Raw genomic sequence first — 21,899 nt, 5'->3', positions numbered from 1 at the left:
AGCAAAGAAGGTGCCTACATATTGGTTAAGGGAATGATTCAACAGGAAAAGATAACAATTGTAAATAAATATTCACTGAAGACTGGTTTACCCAGCCTCACAAAGCAAGCACTAGTGGATATAAAGGATAAGATAATACATCAGAACAATTATAGTGCAGGACCTCAGTGCTCCACTGTCTCAAATAGACAGGCCAACTAGACAAAAAATCATCCAGCAAATACCAGAGTTGAACCACAGTTTTGAACAAATTGACTTAATAGATATCTGCAGTGTTCCACCCAACAACTCCATAATATACATTTTTCTCAGCAGCACACAGAATTTTCTCCAAAAGAAACCACATATTGGCCTAGAAAGCATACTTAAATAAATTAAAAAGAATCAGAATTATCCTATGCATATTATCAGATCATAATGCAATGAAACTAGAAAAAATGGCAAAATAAACAGAGGTACTCATGTAAACACTTAGAGATCTAACAATATCCTCTCAAATAATCAATAGGTCACAGAAAAAATCAAGAAATTAAACAGTTCTTTGACTCAAACAATAATGCCAGCACCAGGACCTATGGGACACAATCAAAACAGTTCTACAAGGGAAGTTTACAACTGTGAATGTCTACTTCAGATAAACAGAGAGAGCTCAAATAAATAACTTAAAGATGCACCTCAAGATCCTAGAAAAATATGAATCCAAAGCTATTAGAAGGAAGAAAATGATAAAAGTCAGAGCAGAAATTAATAAAATTAACAATTAAAATACATAGAATTAATTAACAGCCATTTCTTTGAAGGAATAAGCAAAATAGACAACAGACCTTTAGCCAAACTTACCACAAGAAAGAAAAGGCCAACATCAATGCAGTTAAAAATATAAAAAGTGAAATATAAAAAGTGGTAAAAAGTGCAATTTATGCCCCAGAATGGGCACTGCTAAAACCCAAGAGATCATTTGTAACTTCATAGTAATACATGTGGCTCACTTTTACCTTTGAGTTCTCATTTTAGAACTTTGCCATCAAAATAATTGAACAACTTCTTTGCAATATAAGAAGGGTTTTGATTATTCCACAATCTCATTACAAAGTATTGTAAAGATTTGGAGTGATCATGAGTTCCATTCCCAGTACCACTAATCATCACCGTTATCACTACCACCACCACCCTAAAGCAATGTGTAAAAGCACCCAAGTAGTCAATAACTTGGCTATATGATTCAATAAGCTAAAAATGAATAAACAAGTAAAGCACCTACTGTCTACCTCTGGATGCCCCAAGCACCCTCTAACTTCACAGGACCTTCTAGTCTCTCTCAACACTAGAAATGATAGGTGGCCTGAGGAAGACTGCCAAAGCAAATTTTAGAAAACCTGGATGCCCTTCTTACATTCAAGTTCAAAACTAAGCATTCTTAAATACAGTGGCACCTTGATTCATGAACTTTTTTGTGAACACTTTGGTTCACAAATAGAAGCAATTGGCAAAATTTTGTTTTTTATTTGCAAACTCTGTATTGGGTGACAAACACAACTGTGTTTTCCTTTCCTGCACACAAAAACATGGTCATCTTTTCCAGAATTGTGGGACAAATTAACTTTGTGAACTGAGGTACAACTGTATTCTCATATTTTATTTCATACCTCTAGGGGGTATATTATGCCCTGCCACTGAACTTGATGATACCATAGTCTTTTTTAGTCACAGACTCCTCTGATTTCAGAGGAGTGTGCATAAAGGGCTGGAGGTTCAGTGGTCTCTTGTGGAAGGCATGCAGTGGACATAGATGGCAATCTTTGCTTCAAAAACATAGAAGTCCAGAAATTTGAGTAGGAACACACATTGAGATTTGCAAAGTGCCAAATAAAGACATCTCTGAACCCCTCTGCATCCACAAGTCTGTCTAGTAGTAGCATATTTCAGATAGTATGCAGAAGAACCAAACTCAAGCTATCTGCTTAGGTTTAGCAGCAATCACATACTTCCAATAGCATGACTTGACATTTCTACCATGATGAGGTAGCAGTTGCCATCTTTCTTTGTGGTTAAAATGTGGCTTATTTCCAAGTCTAGTCATCCCTTTTCAATGAATGACCCTACATCTTAATCTGTTCCTGTAGCCAATCTCTAATGCAAAGCAGAACTTGAGATATTCACCCAATCTTCCATATCAATGAAATACCAGAGCTTCTGTCTAAAGCCCTGAACATAGACTGGCTCATCAAGTTTCTTCATAAATTAGTAGAAACAAAAATCTTACACATTTCATTCCATATTAATGGTTTCCTATTCTTTTAAAATATTTTTATCATTATATGTTTTCAATATATTATGATACATTCATTGTGCATGAATGATTACATTCATTCATATGTCATATATATAACATCTCTTGATCCTCTTCCCATTTGCTTACTGGCTGTCCTATTTCTATAATCATCAATGAAAATGAAAATCAATGTAGCTAGGTATTTTTGTGCCAATCTAGATCAACCTGGTCAAAAAATATTGGTCAATATAAGCAAAAAATATTGGGCAATTATTGCATTTTATGCAAAGTCCCAGCAACTGGAAATATAGCAAAGATCAGGTAAATCACTATTTTAATAGAATTTATATTCTATTGAGGTAACCAGATATACAAAATGATGGGAAGATGGATATGGGTGGATGGATGGATGAATGGATAGATATTAGGTACTGCTAAACACTATGTTGAAAAATAAAGCAAGGTAATTGGGTAGAGTAACGAAGTCCTAATTTAGACATATGTGAAAATCTTGGTATTTGAGCTAAGACTGAGCAATAGAATTGTTCAGAAATGACCCATGATTTTAGTTATTGCTGTCAATAATAACAGTATCACTTTGTATACATAGTTTTAACAATAATGGCTGGTGATATATTCATTTTACAAAAGAGCAAACGAGACAGATAAGTTAAAGGTTTTAAAAATCAAAATTACAGTCCAGTGTGGCAGTGCAAGCCTATATTCCAAGCTACTTGAGAGGCTCAGGCAGGAGATCACCAGTTCAAAGTCAGCTTGGATAACTTAGCAAGACCATCTCAAAATTGAAAAATTAAAAGGGTGGCATATGTAGCTCAATTGTAGAGTGCTTTTCTAATATGGGTAAAGCCCTGGGTTCAACCCCTAGTACCATAAAAAAAGATCAAGATTTCTAGTAAAAGGCAGAGGCAGGATTCCAATCCAGGTTTTCCTGAATCCGGGTCCATGTTAGTATAATAAACTATGCTGTGTCTACTTTTATTAAGTTCCCTTGCATGTGTAATTATGCACAACTACCAATGAACTATCTTTCTTCCTTCAGTTCCAGTATCCTGCCCTGTCTTCACCTTCAGGTCCCCTCGAGCCCAGGCCGTGGTTGGGGACATAGTGGAGCTTCACTGTGAGGCCCAGAGAGGCTCTCCCCCGATCCTGTACCGGTTTTATCATGAAAATGTCGCTCTGGGGAACAGCTCAGCACCCTCGGGAGGAGGAGCATCCTTCAACCTGTCGTTGAACACAGAGCATGCTGGGAACTACTCCTGTGACGCTGACAATGGGCTGGGAGCCCAGCACAGTGAGATGATGACCCTCAGTGTCATAGGTGGGTTAATGAGTGGTACCGAGACTAAAGCCATAGTGATGATCAGTAAAATATTTCTCCAAAAGACAACACAAATTCTATCAATGTCGAATAATTTCTCAACCTGTCTGCAAGATCTGGGGCTTCTTGAGATTGGTAGTGATTTCCTGGAGGAAAAGATAGGAAACAAATTTTAATCTTAGGTGCTGGTAACCATTCTTTATGTGTCATTGTTTTTGACATTGCGAGTTACATGGAGGGTAACTAAAATGAAACCAGAGCCTGGAAAATACCTGCTCTGATAGATTTCTGGCCATCACATGCATGGTTTTTGTCTTGATCCAAAGTCTTTGTCATTGGAACTCAAATATAGCTCTTCCTACTCAGGAATTTCTTGGAATAGGGTTGGTCCTGTCACTGGAGGAGTCATTGGAGGGTTGCTTGGCCTTGTGGTTACTGCTGGTTTGCTGTATCACTTCAGGATTCAGAAGAAATCAGGTGGGTGTCTATGTCTTTTGTGCCTGCTATAAGAAGTTTGAGTTGAGTGTTGCATCTTATAAAAGTCCATTATTCCTTTCTATGTAGTAGACCCTGGATTTTAATACTCATTACCTACAGGCAACAGTAACAAAAAAGTAGAAAAAAGTTTTTAGTGAGAGTGTTGTTCGCAATTCCACTTCCATGCCAAAGCCTACTGAAAACAAAAAAAGGATGAAAAACAGAGTTTTCCATTTGTAACAAAAAGTAGGTAATGGCCATAGATATAAACCATAAACTGTGATGTACTTGAATAGCAATCAAATATAATGAAATCTGGGTAAAATACTGAGAGTAAGATTAAAACTTCAACTTTAGATTGCTTGTTACTAGTATATCAGTTTATAATTGCTTTTTGTATATTACTCATATACGCTAAAACCTCACTAAACACACTGCTTAGTTCCAGTAACTGCTTTGTAAATTTTGTCAGTTTCTACATGGATGATCATATTGTCTGCTAATAAAGACAATTTTATTCTGTACTTTCTGATCTTGATTGTTTTTCTTTTTCTTACTTTATTGCACCGGCTAGAATCTTCTGTACAGTACTGAGTAGAATTGGTGAGAACAAATATCATTGTTTTGCCCTAGATCTCAGGGTGAAAGTATTCAGTATTTCATTGTTAAGTATTATGTTAACTGTGAAGTTTTATTTTTATTTTTTATTTATTTATTTATTTATTTTTTGTCTTTTTGAGACAGGGTCTCGCTATGCAGTTCAGACTGGCCTTGAGCTCACTTTGTAGCCCAGTCTGGTCTTGAACTCACAACAATCCTCCTGCCTCAGCCTCCTGAGTGCTGGGATTACAGGCATGTGCCACAAAACCTGGCAACTGTGAAGTTTTCACAGATACATTTCATCTGGCTAAAAGTTTGTATTCCTCATTTACTGAGAGGTTTTACAGAAATATGTGTTAATCAAGTTATTTTTCTACATTGATGAAGATAATCATGTGGCTTTTTTTCTTAGTCTATTGACAGGGTGAACTTTGAAGGTTGAAACTACTTTGATTGCTTTCTTTGCTGTGCAGAATCTTCTTAGTTTCATATAATTCTATTTGTCTACTTTTGTTTTTCTTATTTGTAATTTTAGCTCTTGTCCAAAAAATATGTTCATTTCAATGTCTTGGAGTATTTCCCTCAAGTTTTCTTCTAGTGTTTTCATAGTTTTAGGTCTTATATTTAGACCCTTCATCCACTTTGAGTGAGTTTTTAATCTGGTGAGAGATAGGGACAAATTTCATTTTTTTTTGCATATGTATACCCATTTTCTCCAGTATGATTTCTTGGAGACTGTTCATTCTCCATTATATATTCTTGTTCATTTTGTAAGAAATCATTTGGCTATAAAATATGGATTTATTCTTGGATTCTCTGTTCTATTAGTCTGGTTTTATGCCAGTACTGTGCTGCTGTGTGTGACTACTATAACTTTGTAGTATATCTTGAAAACAGGTGTTAAGATACCTTAAACTGTGTTCTTTTTTGCTCAAGATTGCTTTGGATATGCTGGGTCTTTTGTGATTCCATACGAATTTTGTGACTTTTTCCTAGTTTTATAAAAAGCATCACTGACATTTTAATGAGGACTAAATTGAATCTGAAAATTGCTTTGAGAGTTATGGATAGGTTAACAATATTTTCTACCAGTTCATGCTATGCGTTCTTTTTCTAGTGTGTGTCTTCTGTAATTTCTTTCATTGGTATCTTATTATTTTCATTGTAGAAACCATTCACATCCTTGGTTAAATATATTCCTAGGTATTTTTTATTTTTTGTGGCAATTGTAAACGGGATTTCTTTTTTTATTTCCTTTAACAACTATTGCACTGTTGGTATGTAAAGTACTACTGCTTTTTTATATATTGACTGATAATTGTACTCTTCAATTGTACCATTTTTTAGTCAGTTACAGCAGTCTTTTGGTAGATTGGATCAGTCTTTCTCTTTAGATTTAATAATGTTTGTCTTCAATTGAGTGCTCCAGCATTGGAGAATATATATCTATTTTCTTTTATGTTCCTAAAGCTACTTTTGCTCCATTTTTTCCATTTGAATGAGTATCTTTGCCTACCTGCCACTTTTGGTCTTTGTGTGTCTTTACTGGTAAAATGAATGTGTTGTGGGTAATATATGGCTGAGTTTTGCTTTTCATTTCTTTTCTTAATTTTTATTCTTGAGTCTTGCTTTATTCTTTCTCCTCTTCATTTTTATAATTTTATCATTTCATGAGTGTTAAATATATGTAGTAACAGAATATGTATACTTTTAGGACTGGTTGTTTCACTCAGTATAATTCTGTGGAGAGTCATCTATGTTGTTTTAGGTATCAATAGTTCATTTTCTATTGCAGAGTAGTATTCTATAGTATGAATATACCAAGACTTTGTTTTAGCAATCATTCATTGAAGAACATCTAGGTTGTTTATAGTGTGGAGCTATTATGAGTAAAATTGGTATGAGTAAGTATATACAGATGATTCTATTAACAGAAAGCATCACTTCTCGGAGATAAATGTCCAGAAGTATTATTGCTTGCTCATATGATAGCTGCATTTTTAGTTTTATAAGAAATTACAAAGAGTAAGATGAATATACTGAAGTCCTAATCTTTGCAAGCTGTAGGACTTGTTTCAGATTTCTGACCTCCAGAATGGTAAGATAATATATTTGGGTTGTTTTAAGCCATATATGGTACTTTGTTAAGAGCAGCAAGAGGAAACTAGTACCCTGCTAAACTTTTTGTTCCAGGGTGTCCCTGAGCCCAATGGTGAGTGTTACTGTAAATATCCAATGTTTCCAGAGTACCCATACCATTTTAAATTCTTAATAATGCATGATTTCCTTTCTGCACAAGCTTGCCAGCCTTTACTATTTGTTCCTTTTAAAAAACCATTCTGATAGGTATCATTGTGGCATCAATTTGCATTTCCATTATGGCTAGTGATGTTGAACATATTTTCTTGTTTTTTTTTACCTTTTGGTGAAATATCTTCCAAGTTTCTGTTCACTTTCTAGTTAGAATATATTTGTTTCTTTGTTGTTTTTATTGTTTATTACTAATTATTAGTTGTGCATTATCTTATAGTTTATTGCCACTTAATATTGCTTACTGCTCTTTTTATTACTGTGCTTTTGAGAGTTTTTATAGATATACTAGTCCTATGCTGGACATGTGATTTTCCAGTGTTTTCTCTTGTTTTGTAGTTTCTCTTTCCTTTCAATAATAGGTTCCTTGAAGAATAATTTTTTTAGAATTTCAATAACACCCAATTACTTTTTACTTTTATGAACTATGCTTCAGTGTCAAGTTAAAGGATTCTATTTAGCCCTGAATCCTGAAGGTTCTCTCTGTTTTTTCTTTTTCTAGTTTTATAATTTGCATTTTGTGCTTAAGTCTCTGAATCTTTTTGAGTTAATTTTTGTATAGAGTATGAGGTTCAGGTCAATTTATTTTTTTGCCTGTGGATATCCAATTGCTCCCCCCAAATTTATTGAATAGAATGTCCTTTCTCCATCAAATTACTTTTGCATCTTTCTCAACAGTCAGCTGGCCATATTTGCATAGGGCCTACTTTGGGGTTCTTTAACGTGTTCAATAGATCACTTAGTCAGGCGTGATGGCTCATGCCTGTAATCCCAGCACTTGGGACGCTGAGGTAAGAGGATCAGTGCGAGTTCGAGGCCTGTCTCAGCTACAGAGTGAGTTCAAAACTAGCCTTAAATGCATAGTCAAACACAGTCTCAAAAAGCAAAAAAAGCTCTCTGTCTTTCTACCAGTGTTACATAGTCTTGTTTGCTGTAGCTATTGATTAGGTTTTAATACCAGGAAGGACAATCCTTTCATGTTCTTCTGCACTTTAAAGATATTTTTGAGCATTGTATAGTTTGCTCCTTTATAAAAACTTTAGCATCAATTTGTCTATGACTATAAAACTCCTTGTGGGGAGTTTGATAGATGTTGTACTGAAACTGCAGATTAATTTTGGGAGAAGTGACATGTTTTACAACATAGCTTGTGTCTCTATGTATTTATATTTTCTTTAGTTCCTTTCACTAGCATTTAAAAATTTTCAGCAAACAGATCCTGTACATGTTTTGTTAGATTTTTACCTGAATAGTTCATTTTCCTGGTGTAATTTAAATGTGCATTTACTATGTGTTCATTTTTAATCTTCAGAAATAAAATTATTTGTGAAAGTACTTTGCATTCTATAAGCTTGCTGAACTCAGTTATTAGCACTACTCTTGTCTATACATTTTAAAGAATTTTCTGCTAGACAATCATGTCATTTATTTCCTATTGTCCAAAGTTCTTTTTCTTTTCCCTCCCTTTCTTCTTTCCTTGTTCTTCTTTCTCTCTTTCTTTCCTTTTCTTTCTTTCTTTCTTTCCTTTTCTTTCTTTCTTTCTTTCTTTCTTTCTTTCTTTCTTTCTTTCTTTCTTTCTTTCTTCCTTCTTTCTCTATTTGGCCACTCTTTTTTTATTGAAAATTTTAACTCATTTTTATTGAAAGTTACTGTTTATAAGAACTTACTTCTATCATTTCGTTAGTTGTTTTCTTTTTTATTCTTTCTGCTTCTCTTATTATTTACTTTATAGTTTGTGGGTTTCTGAAGTAATGAGGTTTGACTCTTCTCTTTTTCATTGGTGTGTCTTCTTTGCCAGTGAATTTCATTCTTTAATGATGGCAGTTAGTGTCTGTTCACTGCCTCAAGCATTTCTTAAAAGACCAGTCTAGAGATGATGAATTACTTGTGTTTGCTTGTATGAAAAAGACTATTTCTGAAGGACAGCTTTGCTGTGTTTAGGATGCTTGGTTGGCAGATTTTTAAAAATTTCCCCCCCAGGACTTGGAATGTATCATTTCATTATCTTCTAGCTTGTAAAATTTCTACTGAGAAGTTTGTTAGTACTTGATACGGATTTTTTCATGTGCAGTTTAATGGTTTTCTCTTGTTTTTAGAATTATCTTTTAGTCTTGGACTTTTGACAGTTTTAGTATAATATGTTCTGAAGAGACTGTTATAGTTTGAATTTGAAATATCATTCAACAGATGTGCTATAGGTTTTGTTGCCAGCTGGCTGGATTTTGGGGAAGCAGCTGGATCATGGGAGTTCTATCTTTACCAAGGGTATTAATCCACTGTGAGATAATTTGATGGCATTATTGGGAGGTGATGGAAACAAAAAATATGACCTAACATAAGGGAGAGGTCGTGACGTTGGGGACTGTATCTGGTCCCTGGCTTCTGGTACTTTTCCTGCTCTTTCTGTTCCCTGACCACTGTGAGGTAAGCAGCTTTCTCTGCTTCATCTTCCTCCCACGATGTTCTGCCTTAGCACAGGCCTAAAAACAATTGAGCTAGCTGACAATGGACTAGAATCTCAGAAACCATGGGCCTCTAATTTGTTTTTCTTAGGGTGTGAGCACAGACATAAAAAGCTCACTAACATTTAAGTAACTTTTTTTTGGTTGAGTCTACTTGGTGTTTGACTTTCCTGGAACTGGATGTACACATCTCTTTCAAGGATGAGGAAATTTACTTATATAATTTCATTAAAAAGATTTTCCATGATGTTTCCCTTCTCTTATCCTTCTAGAATATTCATAATGTGAACAACTTTTCACTTATAGTATTGTCTAAATCCCATAGACTTTTTTCATTCTAGTTTATTTATTTATTTTTGTTATCCGACCCAGTCATCTCAGAGTCCTGCCTTCAAGTTCAGAAATTCTTTCTGCTCTGTATTCCAGCTTTTTGTTGAGATTCTTAGTTGTATCTTTTTATTTCAACTAATTCTTCAGGTCCTAGATTTCTATTTTGTTCTTTTTATGATATCCATCTCTTTTTTGGATTTCTCACTCAGAACACAAATTGCTTTTTTCACTTCATTGAAATATGTATCTGTATCCTCTTGCATCTCACTAAGTTTTCATAGGATCATTATTTTAAATTCTTTCATAGGAAGGTCATAGGTTGCCTTTACTTGTTGGCCTGTGTCTGAAGAATTATTGTATTCTTTTGTGGGTCATATTTCTTTGCTTTTCATTCTTCTTATGTTGTACAGTGATGTCAGTACAGCTAGTGTAACAATTACCTCTTCAAATTTTATGTGGTAGTTTTCATAGTCAGAGACTATCATCCTGTTCATGAGTCAAAGGGAGTTGTTTGGGTAAGATGCTTTACCTTTGATTCTGCTTGGGCACAGGTGCATAAACTACATGTTAATTCTTCAGCTGTAATGAGCATCAGCGGAATCTGCCAGTAACTCCGTGATTTAAACTACAAGTGTTTATGGAAGTAGTAGAGCAAGTCTGTAATAGATATGGCCAAATGGGGGAATGTTTCCTCAAGAACTAGGGACCAAATGATAATCATTGATTATGACCAATCCTCTGGTAGCAGAAGTGACAGTGCCAGACGTGTGGACTATGGCAGGATGTGTCCCTAGGCCCCGCAGTGGTGATTGCCATTGGTGGTGAGAACCTCTAGCAGTGACACCAGGTGTTGGGCCAGGAGGCATGCATCCAGTGATGATGGGACTTCAGACAATGGCCTCAGAAGCACTCAGCAGAAAAGGGGGATCTTCAACTCCCAGAAAGCAAGCGCTTTGGTTCCTAGAGCCTTGGAGGTAGCACCCTCCTCTGTGATGAACCACCTTTTCCCTACAGTACAGGGCATGGGCTTGGGTACTATCATCACATCTATACAAGTTGGCCTAGTTCAGTTTATAAATTTGCTGCATTTTGTGGAAGTGTTGTAAAATATTTGTGGGCACCAAGGGGTGGGATAGGTAGAGGATTCTGTCTTCTAGAGCAGTGTGAAATCCCCAGCTTCTTTCTCCAGATGGCAGCAAGCTGCAGCAGCTTGAATTCTGAGGGTCTGGAGGAAAACAAAGGGAGTTTTTTTTTTAACCAAAACTCTGTGCTGACACAAAATCTTCTCAAATGGGCATCAAGTCTGTGATAATAATGTGTAACGCTCCTGTAGCCAGGATTCTTATAATTTGTGAATGGGATCTACTGGACTCATGTATTTTTTTCCTCCTGCAATGGGAAGGGCCCCAGGCCAGGGAGCCAAGGGTACAGCTGCTGTACACTCTTTGCTACCTTAATATTGTTGTCCCAAATCTCTATACTTTACTGAGTTCCCTTCCCTTGTAGAGTTCCAGTGTTCTCTTTCAGTCATTCATTTCTAAAGGCAGTCAGTTAGTTATTCATTATTTTTTCTTTGTGGAAGAGGCAAATGTTGGGCACCTCAATTCTATCACCTTAAATCTTCAAAGCCTTTATATTAATGTAGTTTTTTATATGGTTAGGCTTAAGGAAATTTTCCTATTTGTTTTCTGTTTATCCCATTTGGCTTTTTTTCTTTTTTTTTTAACTTATTATTGAATTAATTGAGTATTTTTATGATTCTATTTGTTCTCCTTTGTTTATTTGCCAGTTGTAACAAATCTGTTATTTTAGTTTTTGCTTTAGGAATTATGCATCTTTAATTTGTCACTATCTCCAAGTGATGTTATATCACTTCACACATAGTATATGAATATTACCGTAGTGTACTTCTACTCTCTCGCCTAACTTCATCATTATTTTATAAACAATCAATCATCTTTCTAAAATATTTTATGGCACTGGAGTGTAGACCAGTGCTACAACATTTGCCTCGTATACCTAAGGCTCTGGGTTCAGTCCCCAGCCCTGTAAATGACTTACACATTTTCTTACATAGTTACTTCTTCTAATAGCCTTTATCCTTATTGTGTACTCTCATATGCATCTGGTATTACTTTCTCTCTATTTAAAGTATTCTTTTTCAACATTTCTTATAATACTGGTCTGCTGGTGATGAATTCTTTCAGCTTTTGTGTGCCTTTAAATATCCTTATTTTGCATTTATTTTTAAAACATATCTATAAATTCTAGGTAAATAGAATTCTAGGTCAATTTTTTTAAGGCTTTTTGTCTTGATTACTGTTCTCATTGCTGAGACAAAATAGCTGGCACCCCAAGTTAAAGGGAGAAAGGTTTATTTAGCTCATGATTTATAGTAGTTTCAGATCATAGTTGGTTGGATCCAAGGCAGGGTGACATGACAGAGAGGCATCACAGAGGTGAAACAGTTCATAGCAGGCATAAGGCAGAAGACAGCAAGCTACAAGTGATGTCCTTCTTTCTGTCCCTCAGGTTACCCACCTATATGGCAGGTAGCACTCACACCCTAATCCTAGCATTGCCCCATGCATGAATCAATCCCAGCATCACACACCCTAGATCCAGCCACCTCTAAAAAGCTCCACTTAAGACCACATAAGGCTTTGGGGGGACATATGGACACAAGCCTAATTTTATCAAGTAGCTTATTTCTAAAAAGTGGCTTGCCAACTAAACATTAGCAAATTCTGGATAGTTCACCTCCCCTGGAGTTGGATTCCAGTTTCTTCTTGTCTCAAACAAAGAATTTAATAAAACAAGAAAAAAGCATGGTAAAGTTTATCCAAGAAAGCAAAAAGGAAGAGTACAAGAGAAACAGACTCTGCAGATTGAACCTGGCCTGAGTAAGTAGAAAAGAGAACAGCAAAGAAAAAAGTACATACTGTGTTTGGGAAACAGCATGAGCTATCAGAGAAAGGCATGATAGTACCACCTCCTCGTGCCTGCCTATATTTCATGTTGTACAGCTCTTGAAGAAACCCATAAGAACTTCTGCATCTGGGTCCTGAGAGGCGGTGCTGAGATCCCATGCTGCAGGCAGATGTCAGGTCTAGACCATCCCATTGAAAATCTGCTTGAGTTATCCTGAGAAGTCCGCAGGCAGGGCTATGGGAACTGTTCTATGTATGTGTACAGGACCCTGTAGTTAACAAGTCAATCACCTTTTCCACACCCTAATTTCTTATGTCATTAACATTGTGCCCCTAGAACCCCAATACTCATATACATCCCTTTACGCAAAAGGCATTTAGTCCATCTCTAAAAGTTGCCAGAGTCTTAACAGTTTCAACATTGCTGAAAAGTTCAAGTTCAAAGTCTTTTCTGAGATTTAAGGCAAACTGTTTGTTGCAAGCCCTTGTACAAATGAAAAGAAAGTTAAATACATCACACATTTACACAACATACAGTGGCACAACCTACAGTTTCCATTCCACAAGTAACAAAGAGGTGGATAGAAAGGATTAGGGACAAACCAAGATAAAACTCCAACAGGGCATTCATTAAGTCCTGTAATTCTATGTCCAGCATCTGAGGCAGACTTTTGCAAGATGTGAACTCCAAAGGGCTTGGGTGGCTATGCCTCTATGGCACTGCATGTGGTTGCAGTTCTCGTGGCTTCTTTCTTGGGTTTGCTTTGGTCACTCTTTGCATCTTTTCTCAGATGATCCATGTTCCTGGCTCCTCCAACATTCTAAGGTCTCTACAGCACCTTCATCTTCACATTCACAGCTTCATAAACTCCTCTCTTAGAAGCACACTGCTTGACTATCCAGGCCTTAGTCTGAAATCTGGGTGGAAGCCTTCTTGATCCCACAACTCTTGCATTCTGCGTGTGCCTAACACCAGCACCACATGCGAAGGTTTGCTACTAGCTGGAGCCATAGCCTTTTCTCTTGGCTGTAGGGGTCAAATACCTATGAACCAAATCCTGAGGAACAACTTCCCTAGGACACTATCATTCTGGAACATGGTGCTCTGAGGCTCTCTTCTCAAAGCAAAGCCTATCACTTTTGAACTCTGAGGCTGCAAAGGCTGGAGTTCTGCTGGTTCTTATGATATCCTCAGCCCATCTTTTCTATTTTCCTGTTCCTTCTCAGCAATCAACATATCCTCTCCTCTATTTTTGTATTCCACAGCTGTACTTATGCTTCCTTTCTGGCCAAACTCACCGTGTTTTAAATCCTTTTGCTGGGCTCTTTGCTTATGGTTCCCAACATAGATCTGGCTAAAAGCACCCAACAGTAGCCATGCTACCACCTCAATATTAGGACTGCCTTGAAATTTCTTCAGCAAGATTAAATAGTTCAATACCTTTAATCTCAGTCTCAGGCAAAGCCTTTGAACCTGGAAAAAATGTAGACAAACTTTCGGCTAAGGCATAGCATGTGTTCTGGAGACAAACCTTAAAGGCAGTCCTTCTTACCATGAGAAAACTCTTGAGCCTGGTCTTTGTTGGCAGAATCTCTACCAGCATTATGGTCTTCTGAGCTCTGAGAAGACTCTTCCATCAAGTACAGTTTAAGGCGTTCCTGGATGGCTTTTTGTCAGGAAGAACTTCAGATATTTCTGGTTTTTCTAAAAGTAATGACCTCTTCCGACCTGAGTGAATACTAACTAACAATTACCAGAAAGAGTGAAAATATGATTCTATAGTCAATCTGCTTGTGTTGAGATTCCAGTAATGTAACTTGCCAACTTCTTGACATGTAGTGATTCAGTTAAACTCTCTACGCCCAATTTCTTCACCCATATGGCAGTCATAATACTATCTACATTTTGGATGCTAGAAAATAGGTCAACTGCTTATCATAATGCTGGGCCCATATGCCATCAAGGAAAAGTGGCTTGCATCATAAGTAGCTCCTGCTCTAGATTTCATTTTGCTCTCACAAAAGAAGAGATAGATTAAATCCCAGATGCATCCTTAGACTGTGATAACCTATCCCCAAGGAAGATATTAGTTGTTGATTGATGTGCATTGATATGCATTGTTCTAAGGAGAGTCATGGAAGCCCAAATCATTACCTTATTCTTCCAACTTAACACAGGAATTTATTTCTGGAGGACAGGGTCTACAGGTATCAATTCTTTTTTCATAGAAAGTAAGTATGGTATATTTACTATGAGTATTGATTTGTGTTCTCTAAGCCCAGTGAAGTAAAAGTGTTTCTTTCTGCTGAAAAATGCATTTTTAAAAAGGAACTGCAAAATCCTTTTTTGGCTCTCAGAAGTGAGCTGTATGAGAAGGCATGACCATATCATAACATGTTGCTATGATAAAATTCAATATATTTTTTACAAAATTCCAACAAAAACAAAATTCCAACAAAAACAATAAAAATCAATATATTTTTTACAAAATTCCAACAAAAACAAAATTCCAACAAAAGCAAAATAAAACAAAACAAAAAAGACAAAGGTAGGGATACAAAACTGGAAGCAAGTTCATGGGCCAGTACAGAAAGATTTCAGGATTTCTGTGATGATGGAAAACTGCTGATAGAGGCTGATAGCATATACTTCAAGGTTAGATTTATACTATAAAATTGTCTACTTGTCATTTTTTCTCACCTCAAAGTATATGCTGCACTTTATTCTTTTTTCAGTGAACAAATTTTCATTGAATATTTTCAACTGATAGGCATAGCATTGGGAAGACAAAAAACTTAGAATGAGATTTGCAACCTCAAGTAGCACACCCTTTTATGAAAGAGACAATTTGGACAAGCAGAAATAGATCATTACAATGTGTTGATTTTAATATCTCATGGCTCTGTGTGATGGAGGAGGTCACTTAATGAGCATCAGAGAAAGTATCAGAGGAGGAAAGATAAGTTCAAATTAGGTGAATGAAAAGAAAAGAAGAGGTATGGAAAAACCAGCATGCCGTGCAGTTCAGTGTTGTTGGAATGGATTTGCAGGGGTCATAATTAGAGAAAAAAGATTGAACTTAGAGTGGTGGCTCCACTGAATCATTTAGAATGCTGTGTGAATTTTAAGGCTGTCAAGCTATGTCTCTGTTCCTTACAGGGCTGCAGTCAAAGTAAAGGAGTGGGCTTGGAAGGAGCCCTAGGGCCCAAGTTAAATACTATTTTGTTTCACTACTTATAATTACTTCTAGTGACTTTTCACATTGCTGTTACTAACTTTTAAATGGTTCAGAATAGGCACAATTTTGGACAAATATCTTTCAAAACCCCCGCTTCCTAACCTATAACCTTGCATGCAAGCTGGAGATGGCTATTCCCCAACGTTTGCTATATCTGAGATCTTAGAATGAATGTACTTTCTAGGAGAGAATATTCTAAAATTGAGCCCTTTATCCACACAAATCACTCACCAATAGTGTTCCTTTGTTCATTTTACAGGAGGAACTTTTGCCATGGCGACACCTAGGTGAGGTCTCTGCTTCCTGTGCTGCCAAAATTTTATGATCTGTTTATCTCCACAATATAGGACCATGGAATGACATACATTTTAAAATATTTTAACTGACTTTCTACCAATATTTTAACATTCTTATAAAGTCCAAAAATATGATTAGGCAACCACTTTCATTCATACTTTTGCACAGAGTGTGTGTTATTCACATTCATTTACCTATTTCCTTTTGTGCTGAGGCACAGAACTGACCACGAAGGTCTTCATGGCACTGTTTTTTATAGGCTACCGTACACTCATTCTGTTGCTTGTTCCTTTACTCCTATAACACATACTTACTTAGGAAGTGATTATCAATTGTCAGCATTGTCAAATTCACAATATTAACTGCACAAGTAAATGTAACTAGAAAAATGCTGAGGACCCCTTATGGTGTTTTACAGTAAGGGTAAAGTATTGAAATATGAGGTAGAAAATTGAAAGATACTTAAAAAAACAAAGAAGTTCTGTGGGAATGCAGAAGTCATTGTATGTCAATGTCCAAGCATTTACATGTTTAAAAGTAATTATTATTATATTTTTATTTTAAAGGTAAAAGAATGAAAACATATTAACAAACACACATATGTTTAAAAAATAATACAAAAACAATACAATCTTACATGCCTCTATTTATCTGAGTAACCAATTTGAAGATATAAATATGTAATACAATAGCCATTGTTAATTTTCTATCACCTTGTCTTAAAAGTAATTATAAAAATTAGCCAAATCTGAATTTCTACCTTATCAAAGGGATCTGATGCTGTGGGCTTTGGCCCTTTGATATTGCCCCCTCTGGCCTACCCCATGATGTGGCCTGGCCTTAATCTTGTGCCACATTCCTTCTGATATTTTCACCAAAAAAAGTCATGGAGAAGTGGCCATGGTATTTTTACATGAATCATGCTGAGCTCTGTGCCTTTCTGGATACTGATTTCCCTGAGACTCTGTGTAACCCATGAATACTTTTTTTTTTTTTGGTAGTGGGAATCGAACTCAGCCTCACACTTGCCAGGCAGGCACTGTGCCGCTGAGCTGTATCCCCTGGCCTCCATGAATACTTTTTAACCATTGTTTCTTCTCCTTCTGTCACAGTTATAGTCCCAATGAGCTGTCCTCAACCAGACCCTCCACAATCAACCCTGAGGTGCCCATCCGTTGTGAGCCACAGGCCCCAGTGGACCTGCAGCCAGTGTACAGCAATGGTGAGACCTCTCTTAGGGCCAGGGAAATCCAGGGGTGAGCCGGGAGGAAGAAGGGATTGAACAATAGCTCAGGAGCCTTTCATTTCAATTTTAAAAAGAAATTCAGCCATAAAGAAAGATAAAATGGAGTCTTTTATAGGTAAATGAATGCAACTCAAGACCATATTCATAAGTGAAGTAAATCAGACACATATGTGTAAACATCATATTGTCTCACTAGTGTGAGAAAATGAACAAGAAAATAAGATCCTAAATTTACAATAGATATTGTGGATTGGGAAGAAACTGTTCAAAAGAAAAAAACTGTGATGGGAGAAAGGGGAAATGAAGAAAGAGGAAAAGGAAAAAATATATGTATACACAAGGTAGTGAAGATAGTTATACAGCTAGTTTTTCTTAGTTCATTAAAAAGAAAGTTTTGTGCTAATGTTGTATAGACAAGATATCATGCCTATATCTTCTACTCTGAATAACTACTGCAACAGTATGTGATGCATCAACTATTGTAACTGTCCTAATAACCTGTTTTGAAACTTGGTTTCATGCTGTGTTTATCTTTTTCTCTCTTTAAAATAAAAAAAGTAATTCCTAGCATTGTATTTGGGATAAAAGTGGTTATGAACTTGGCATCTGGGAAGGTGAATTAGTCTACTTTTCATTGTTATAATAAAATACTTGAAGCTAGATATTAAATAAACAGTTTTATTTAGTTCATAGTTCTGGAGGTTCAGGACACGGCACTGGCATCAGCTATGCTGAAGAACTCATGGAAGATGGCTTCACAAAGGGGGGAACATAGGTAGGAGGAAGAGATCATGTGGTCAGGCAGGGAGCTGGTAATGACCTCCTACTAAGCTCTGCCTTGTAAAGGTCCTGTCATCTCAACATCACCACATTATCATCACATCACCACACACTAAGGAACAAACCAAGCCCAAAACCTTTGCAGAAGGAGAGGTCAGGATATGGGCTCTTAATTAGAGCCAACCATAATATCTTCTGTTTTCTTACAGTAAATCCTGGAAATGGCAACTTGATTTATTCCCAGATCCAGAGCGTACAGCATACAAATGGAAACATAGGTGAGATAAGTTTCAGACAAGTAGAGATGAAGTGGCCATTGTAATCAAATGCACTAAGGGGTCTTTGATCAAAGAGTTGTCTCAAAATAAGCCCAAAATAGAAGGTATTTCCTGCTCCTCCTGTAATGGTAATCATTTAATTCCCTTTTAACTATCCATACTGCCACCACTGCAGAGGCAGACAGAACTGACACCATGAATTTTTCATGCATGTATTCATAGCTTCTAGCTCAGTGCTAGGCAAGTTTAATATTTTGCTATTCCCATCCAACAGCGAATTCACCAAGGACGCATCAGCAAGATAAGGTGAGTCACATATCCTAGTTTTCTGTTCTCTGTGCTCTTCTTCATCTATATTTAGGTGCTGACTATTTGCGAATTTCTCACTAGGGAGTGGTAGTCATTTATTCGGAGCTGAAGAAGGCACACCCAGATAATTCTGCAAAGCAGACCAGCAGGAGAGAGAGTGTCCAGGAAGATGATACAGGAAACTATGAGAATGTCTTTTGTGCTTCTGCAGCCTCAGACTACTCATTCCTTGTCCAGAGTGGCCCATAGACTGTGGGAGCAGCACTGTTCTTCCCTGCTTCTCTTGACCACATACCAGACTTCTCCCTCAGACTCTACCTCCACGAACACTGGAATACCATGGATGTAAGGCTGAGCCGAAGATTTGCCACCTCTTCTGTGTCTGGGGCTGTATGTTCTGTAAACACAGAATGTGCAGCTTCTGAAAAAGTGCTGCATTCTTGCTAAAAGAATGGGCTGTATGCCAAGGCAGTGAAATAGAGGAGCTTGTCTAGCCCTGGTCACAAGGGCTTTACCTATAGAATTACAGCAAATACACAAATAATTCTAGGTATCATCTTCTCATTTTACGGCTGAGACAGAGGCCTATAGAGGGGCTTATCCAAGGTCATATGCAAATAAAAGGAGGGTCCGAACCTAGATCTGACCAGCTCCGAAGTCTGCGATCTCAACAGTCACACTACTTTGCTTTTTCTCTACAAAGATACTAGAATTCAAATGAACTAAACAATGCTATGAAAAGGAAATTATGTGCAGTTTACTGAACAGCTGACTTAAGCATGTATAAATGATATTTAGGATTGGTCTATTATGAGCTTCTAATCCATCCCACTAAACAGGTTAAGGTTCTCTTCTTTCATTAACTTGGCTTTGCTTCATTGATCCTGTAGTTTTTCCCTCAATGATCACTCTGTATACAATTTGCATCAAAATGGATCTTCTTGTCTGTGAGGATTTTAATGTTATTTGCATAAGTTTTTCAGGCACTGTTGAAATTGCTCAAAATGTGGAATCTTCATCAAATCTGTTTCTAAGGAGGTTTGCTTCCCAGCAATGCCAAATGTTACATGAAGTAATATGTGTCTCCATCTGTCGTAGTTTCTTTCCTCGTTGCTGAGAAAAAATAACCAAGACCAAGGTTAAAGGAGGAAAGGCTTATTTGGCTCACAGTGTGTAGAAGTTTCAGTCTATAGCTGACTGGCTCCAAGGCAGGGTGCTATGGGAGAAGAGAAGAAACAGTCCATGGTAAGCAGGCAGGCAACAAGAACACATTAGTCCTCTTTCTGTCCCTCATATTTTCTGCAGGCTACCTCCCTTACAGCAGATGTAGCACTCACACTCTTCATTCTAGCCAGAACTGTGCCAAACCAATCAGTAATCACACACCTTTGATCCCAGTACCACACACTTCAGATCCAGCCAGCTCTGAACCAACACTCCCATGACTGTATGTAGCTTTGAGGGAGACATCTAAACACCAGCCATAACACTGCTTATCTACATATGTGCTATTTCTTCATGAGATATATATCATTACTTTTAAAATAATTCATTCTATTTAATGAATAGTGAGCTTCTAAATAGTCTTATTAAATAGATACATGATAGATAGATAGATAGATAGATAGATAGATAGATAGATAGAGATGTAAACAGATGACATCTACAATCAAACAGAAGCTGTGGTCTTCAAGATACCTCCTTTGTCACCGGATTAAAATATTCCACCTGTCTGTAGTAGCTCAGTTTTACTGCTTAAATTGAACACTGATTATTTGGATCCATTGAAGCATCAGCACAAAACCAGTAAATTGGATGATTCATACGACTAGAGTTGCAAAGCTCGTATGCACTCAGGAGCCCTTGTTACCTGAGCTGGCAGTGGATGTAGAAGCACAAAGCACCAACGAATAAGCCCACAGGAGGATATTAGCCCCACTGCTCAAATACTTCTCATCCACCCCCCCCAATTAACTGACAAACATTGAGTGTCTATCCTGAAAAAAAAAAAAAAAAGAAAACAGAAGTATGTCATTGTGCTTAAATTTTAGGAAAATCGGCAGGATTACTTTTACTGACAGTTTTCTCTGAGTTGGAAAAGGAATCACTGAAATTGTTAGCCTTGATCACCTGATATTACATGAAACTTTTTCTTAACTTTGAAAACACTGGGCCTTAAGAAAAGAAGCCAAGAAGTTCACTGGCGTACATTGACTGGTATGATTTATAGACATCATTGACTTTACACCTGCACTGTTCATCACCTCGTGTAAATAACACAATAACGCTTTGCAAACCTTGAAAACAACTCAAACATGAAAGTATGAAGTGTATTTCAAATTTTATGCTTTTCTCCTTGGGTGTCAATAGTTTAGACAAGAGAAAGTATAGCATGTATCAAAATGCAATCTAATTTGAAGTTTTTAACCTTAGACTAATGAATGTAACTAGCAAGCTCATTCACTGAGGAAAAAAAAATTCATTTTCTTTCCAGTGAGGGAATACGTATTTTTATTAGAAAAGAGGGGTTTATGTGTCATGTTTCTGTATTACTAGGCACAAAGTACACTTAAGAACGGTGGGCCTGGCCTTTAGAGACATCAAAAAATACAAGTGGAGTCTGTATGTGCTTAAAATACACTCCAAATGCCTTCCTATTGGGCGTTCCAGGAAGGTTAAAATTGTTCTATATGAGGAGAGGAAGGGATGTTACTCTGTATCTGCTATGAGAAGCCTATTTGATAGACGAGTCATAACAGGCAGAAAAGTTCCTCTCTTGATGTATACAAGGGAAAAATCTCTAGGCTATGGGAAGGAAATGGGAATGAGGCAGAGTCCTATGGGTTCAACAATCATTCTCCAGGGGAGTGGATCAATGATGCAGGTAGCTCCAAGGACAGCAGCTTTTGAGGTGAAGAACATTAGGAAATTACAGATCTACACAGCAAGAAAAGGGACATCCCAGGGACTGTTCTGTGTACAGACTAGCTCTGTGTGAACTGGACACCTCCTCCCAGAATTCTTTCTAGG

The 21,899-nt window shown here is 37.0% G+C and overlaps 1 protein-coding gene across 5 annotated transcripts in view; it reads left to right on the top strand.

Moving 5' to 3' along the window:
* LOC102017650 (Fc receptor-like protein 3) overlaps positions 1–20,049 on the top strand; it is a 71,321-nt gene extending 51,272 nt beyond the window's left edge. For 4 of the 5 annotated variants that reach the window (XM_005400128.2, XM_005400124.2, XM_013522497.1 and 1 more), the window contains 7 exons: positions 3,333–3,611; positions 3,978–4,088; positions 16,219–16,246; positions 17,369–17,478; positions 18,492–18,560; positions 18,835–18,866; positions 18,951–20,049. In XM_005400128.2, coding sequence (XP_005400185.1) covers positions 3,333–3,611; positions 3,978–4,088; positions 16,219–16,246; positions 17,369–17,478; positions 18,492–18,560; positions 18,835–18,866; positions 18,951–19,118 — 797 coding nt within the window. In that variant the 3' untranslated portion in view covers positions 19,119–20,049. The remainder of the gene's footprint in view (positions 1–3,332; positions 3,612–3,977; positions 4,089–16,218; positions 16,247–17,368; positions 17,479–18,491; positions 18,561–18,834; positions 18,867–18,950) is intronic. The other variant, XM_013522496.1, reaches the window with a different exon arrangement.
* Positions 20,050–21,899: the final 1,850 nt, after the last annotated feature.

The sequence above is a fragment of the Chinchilla lanigera genome, unplaced genomic scaffold, assembly GCF_000276665.1.
Source record: "Chinchilla lanigera isolate Chin_1 unplaced genomic scaffold, ChiLan1.0 scaffold00067, whole genome shotgun sequence".
Taxonomy (NCBI): domain Eukaryota; kingdom Metazoa; phylum Chordata; class Mammalia; order Rodentia; family Chinchillidae; genus Chinchilla; species Chinchilla lanigera.
Note: the sequence above shows the minus strand (reverse complement) of the source record. Positions and strands in the feature narration are given on the sequence as shown.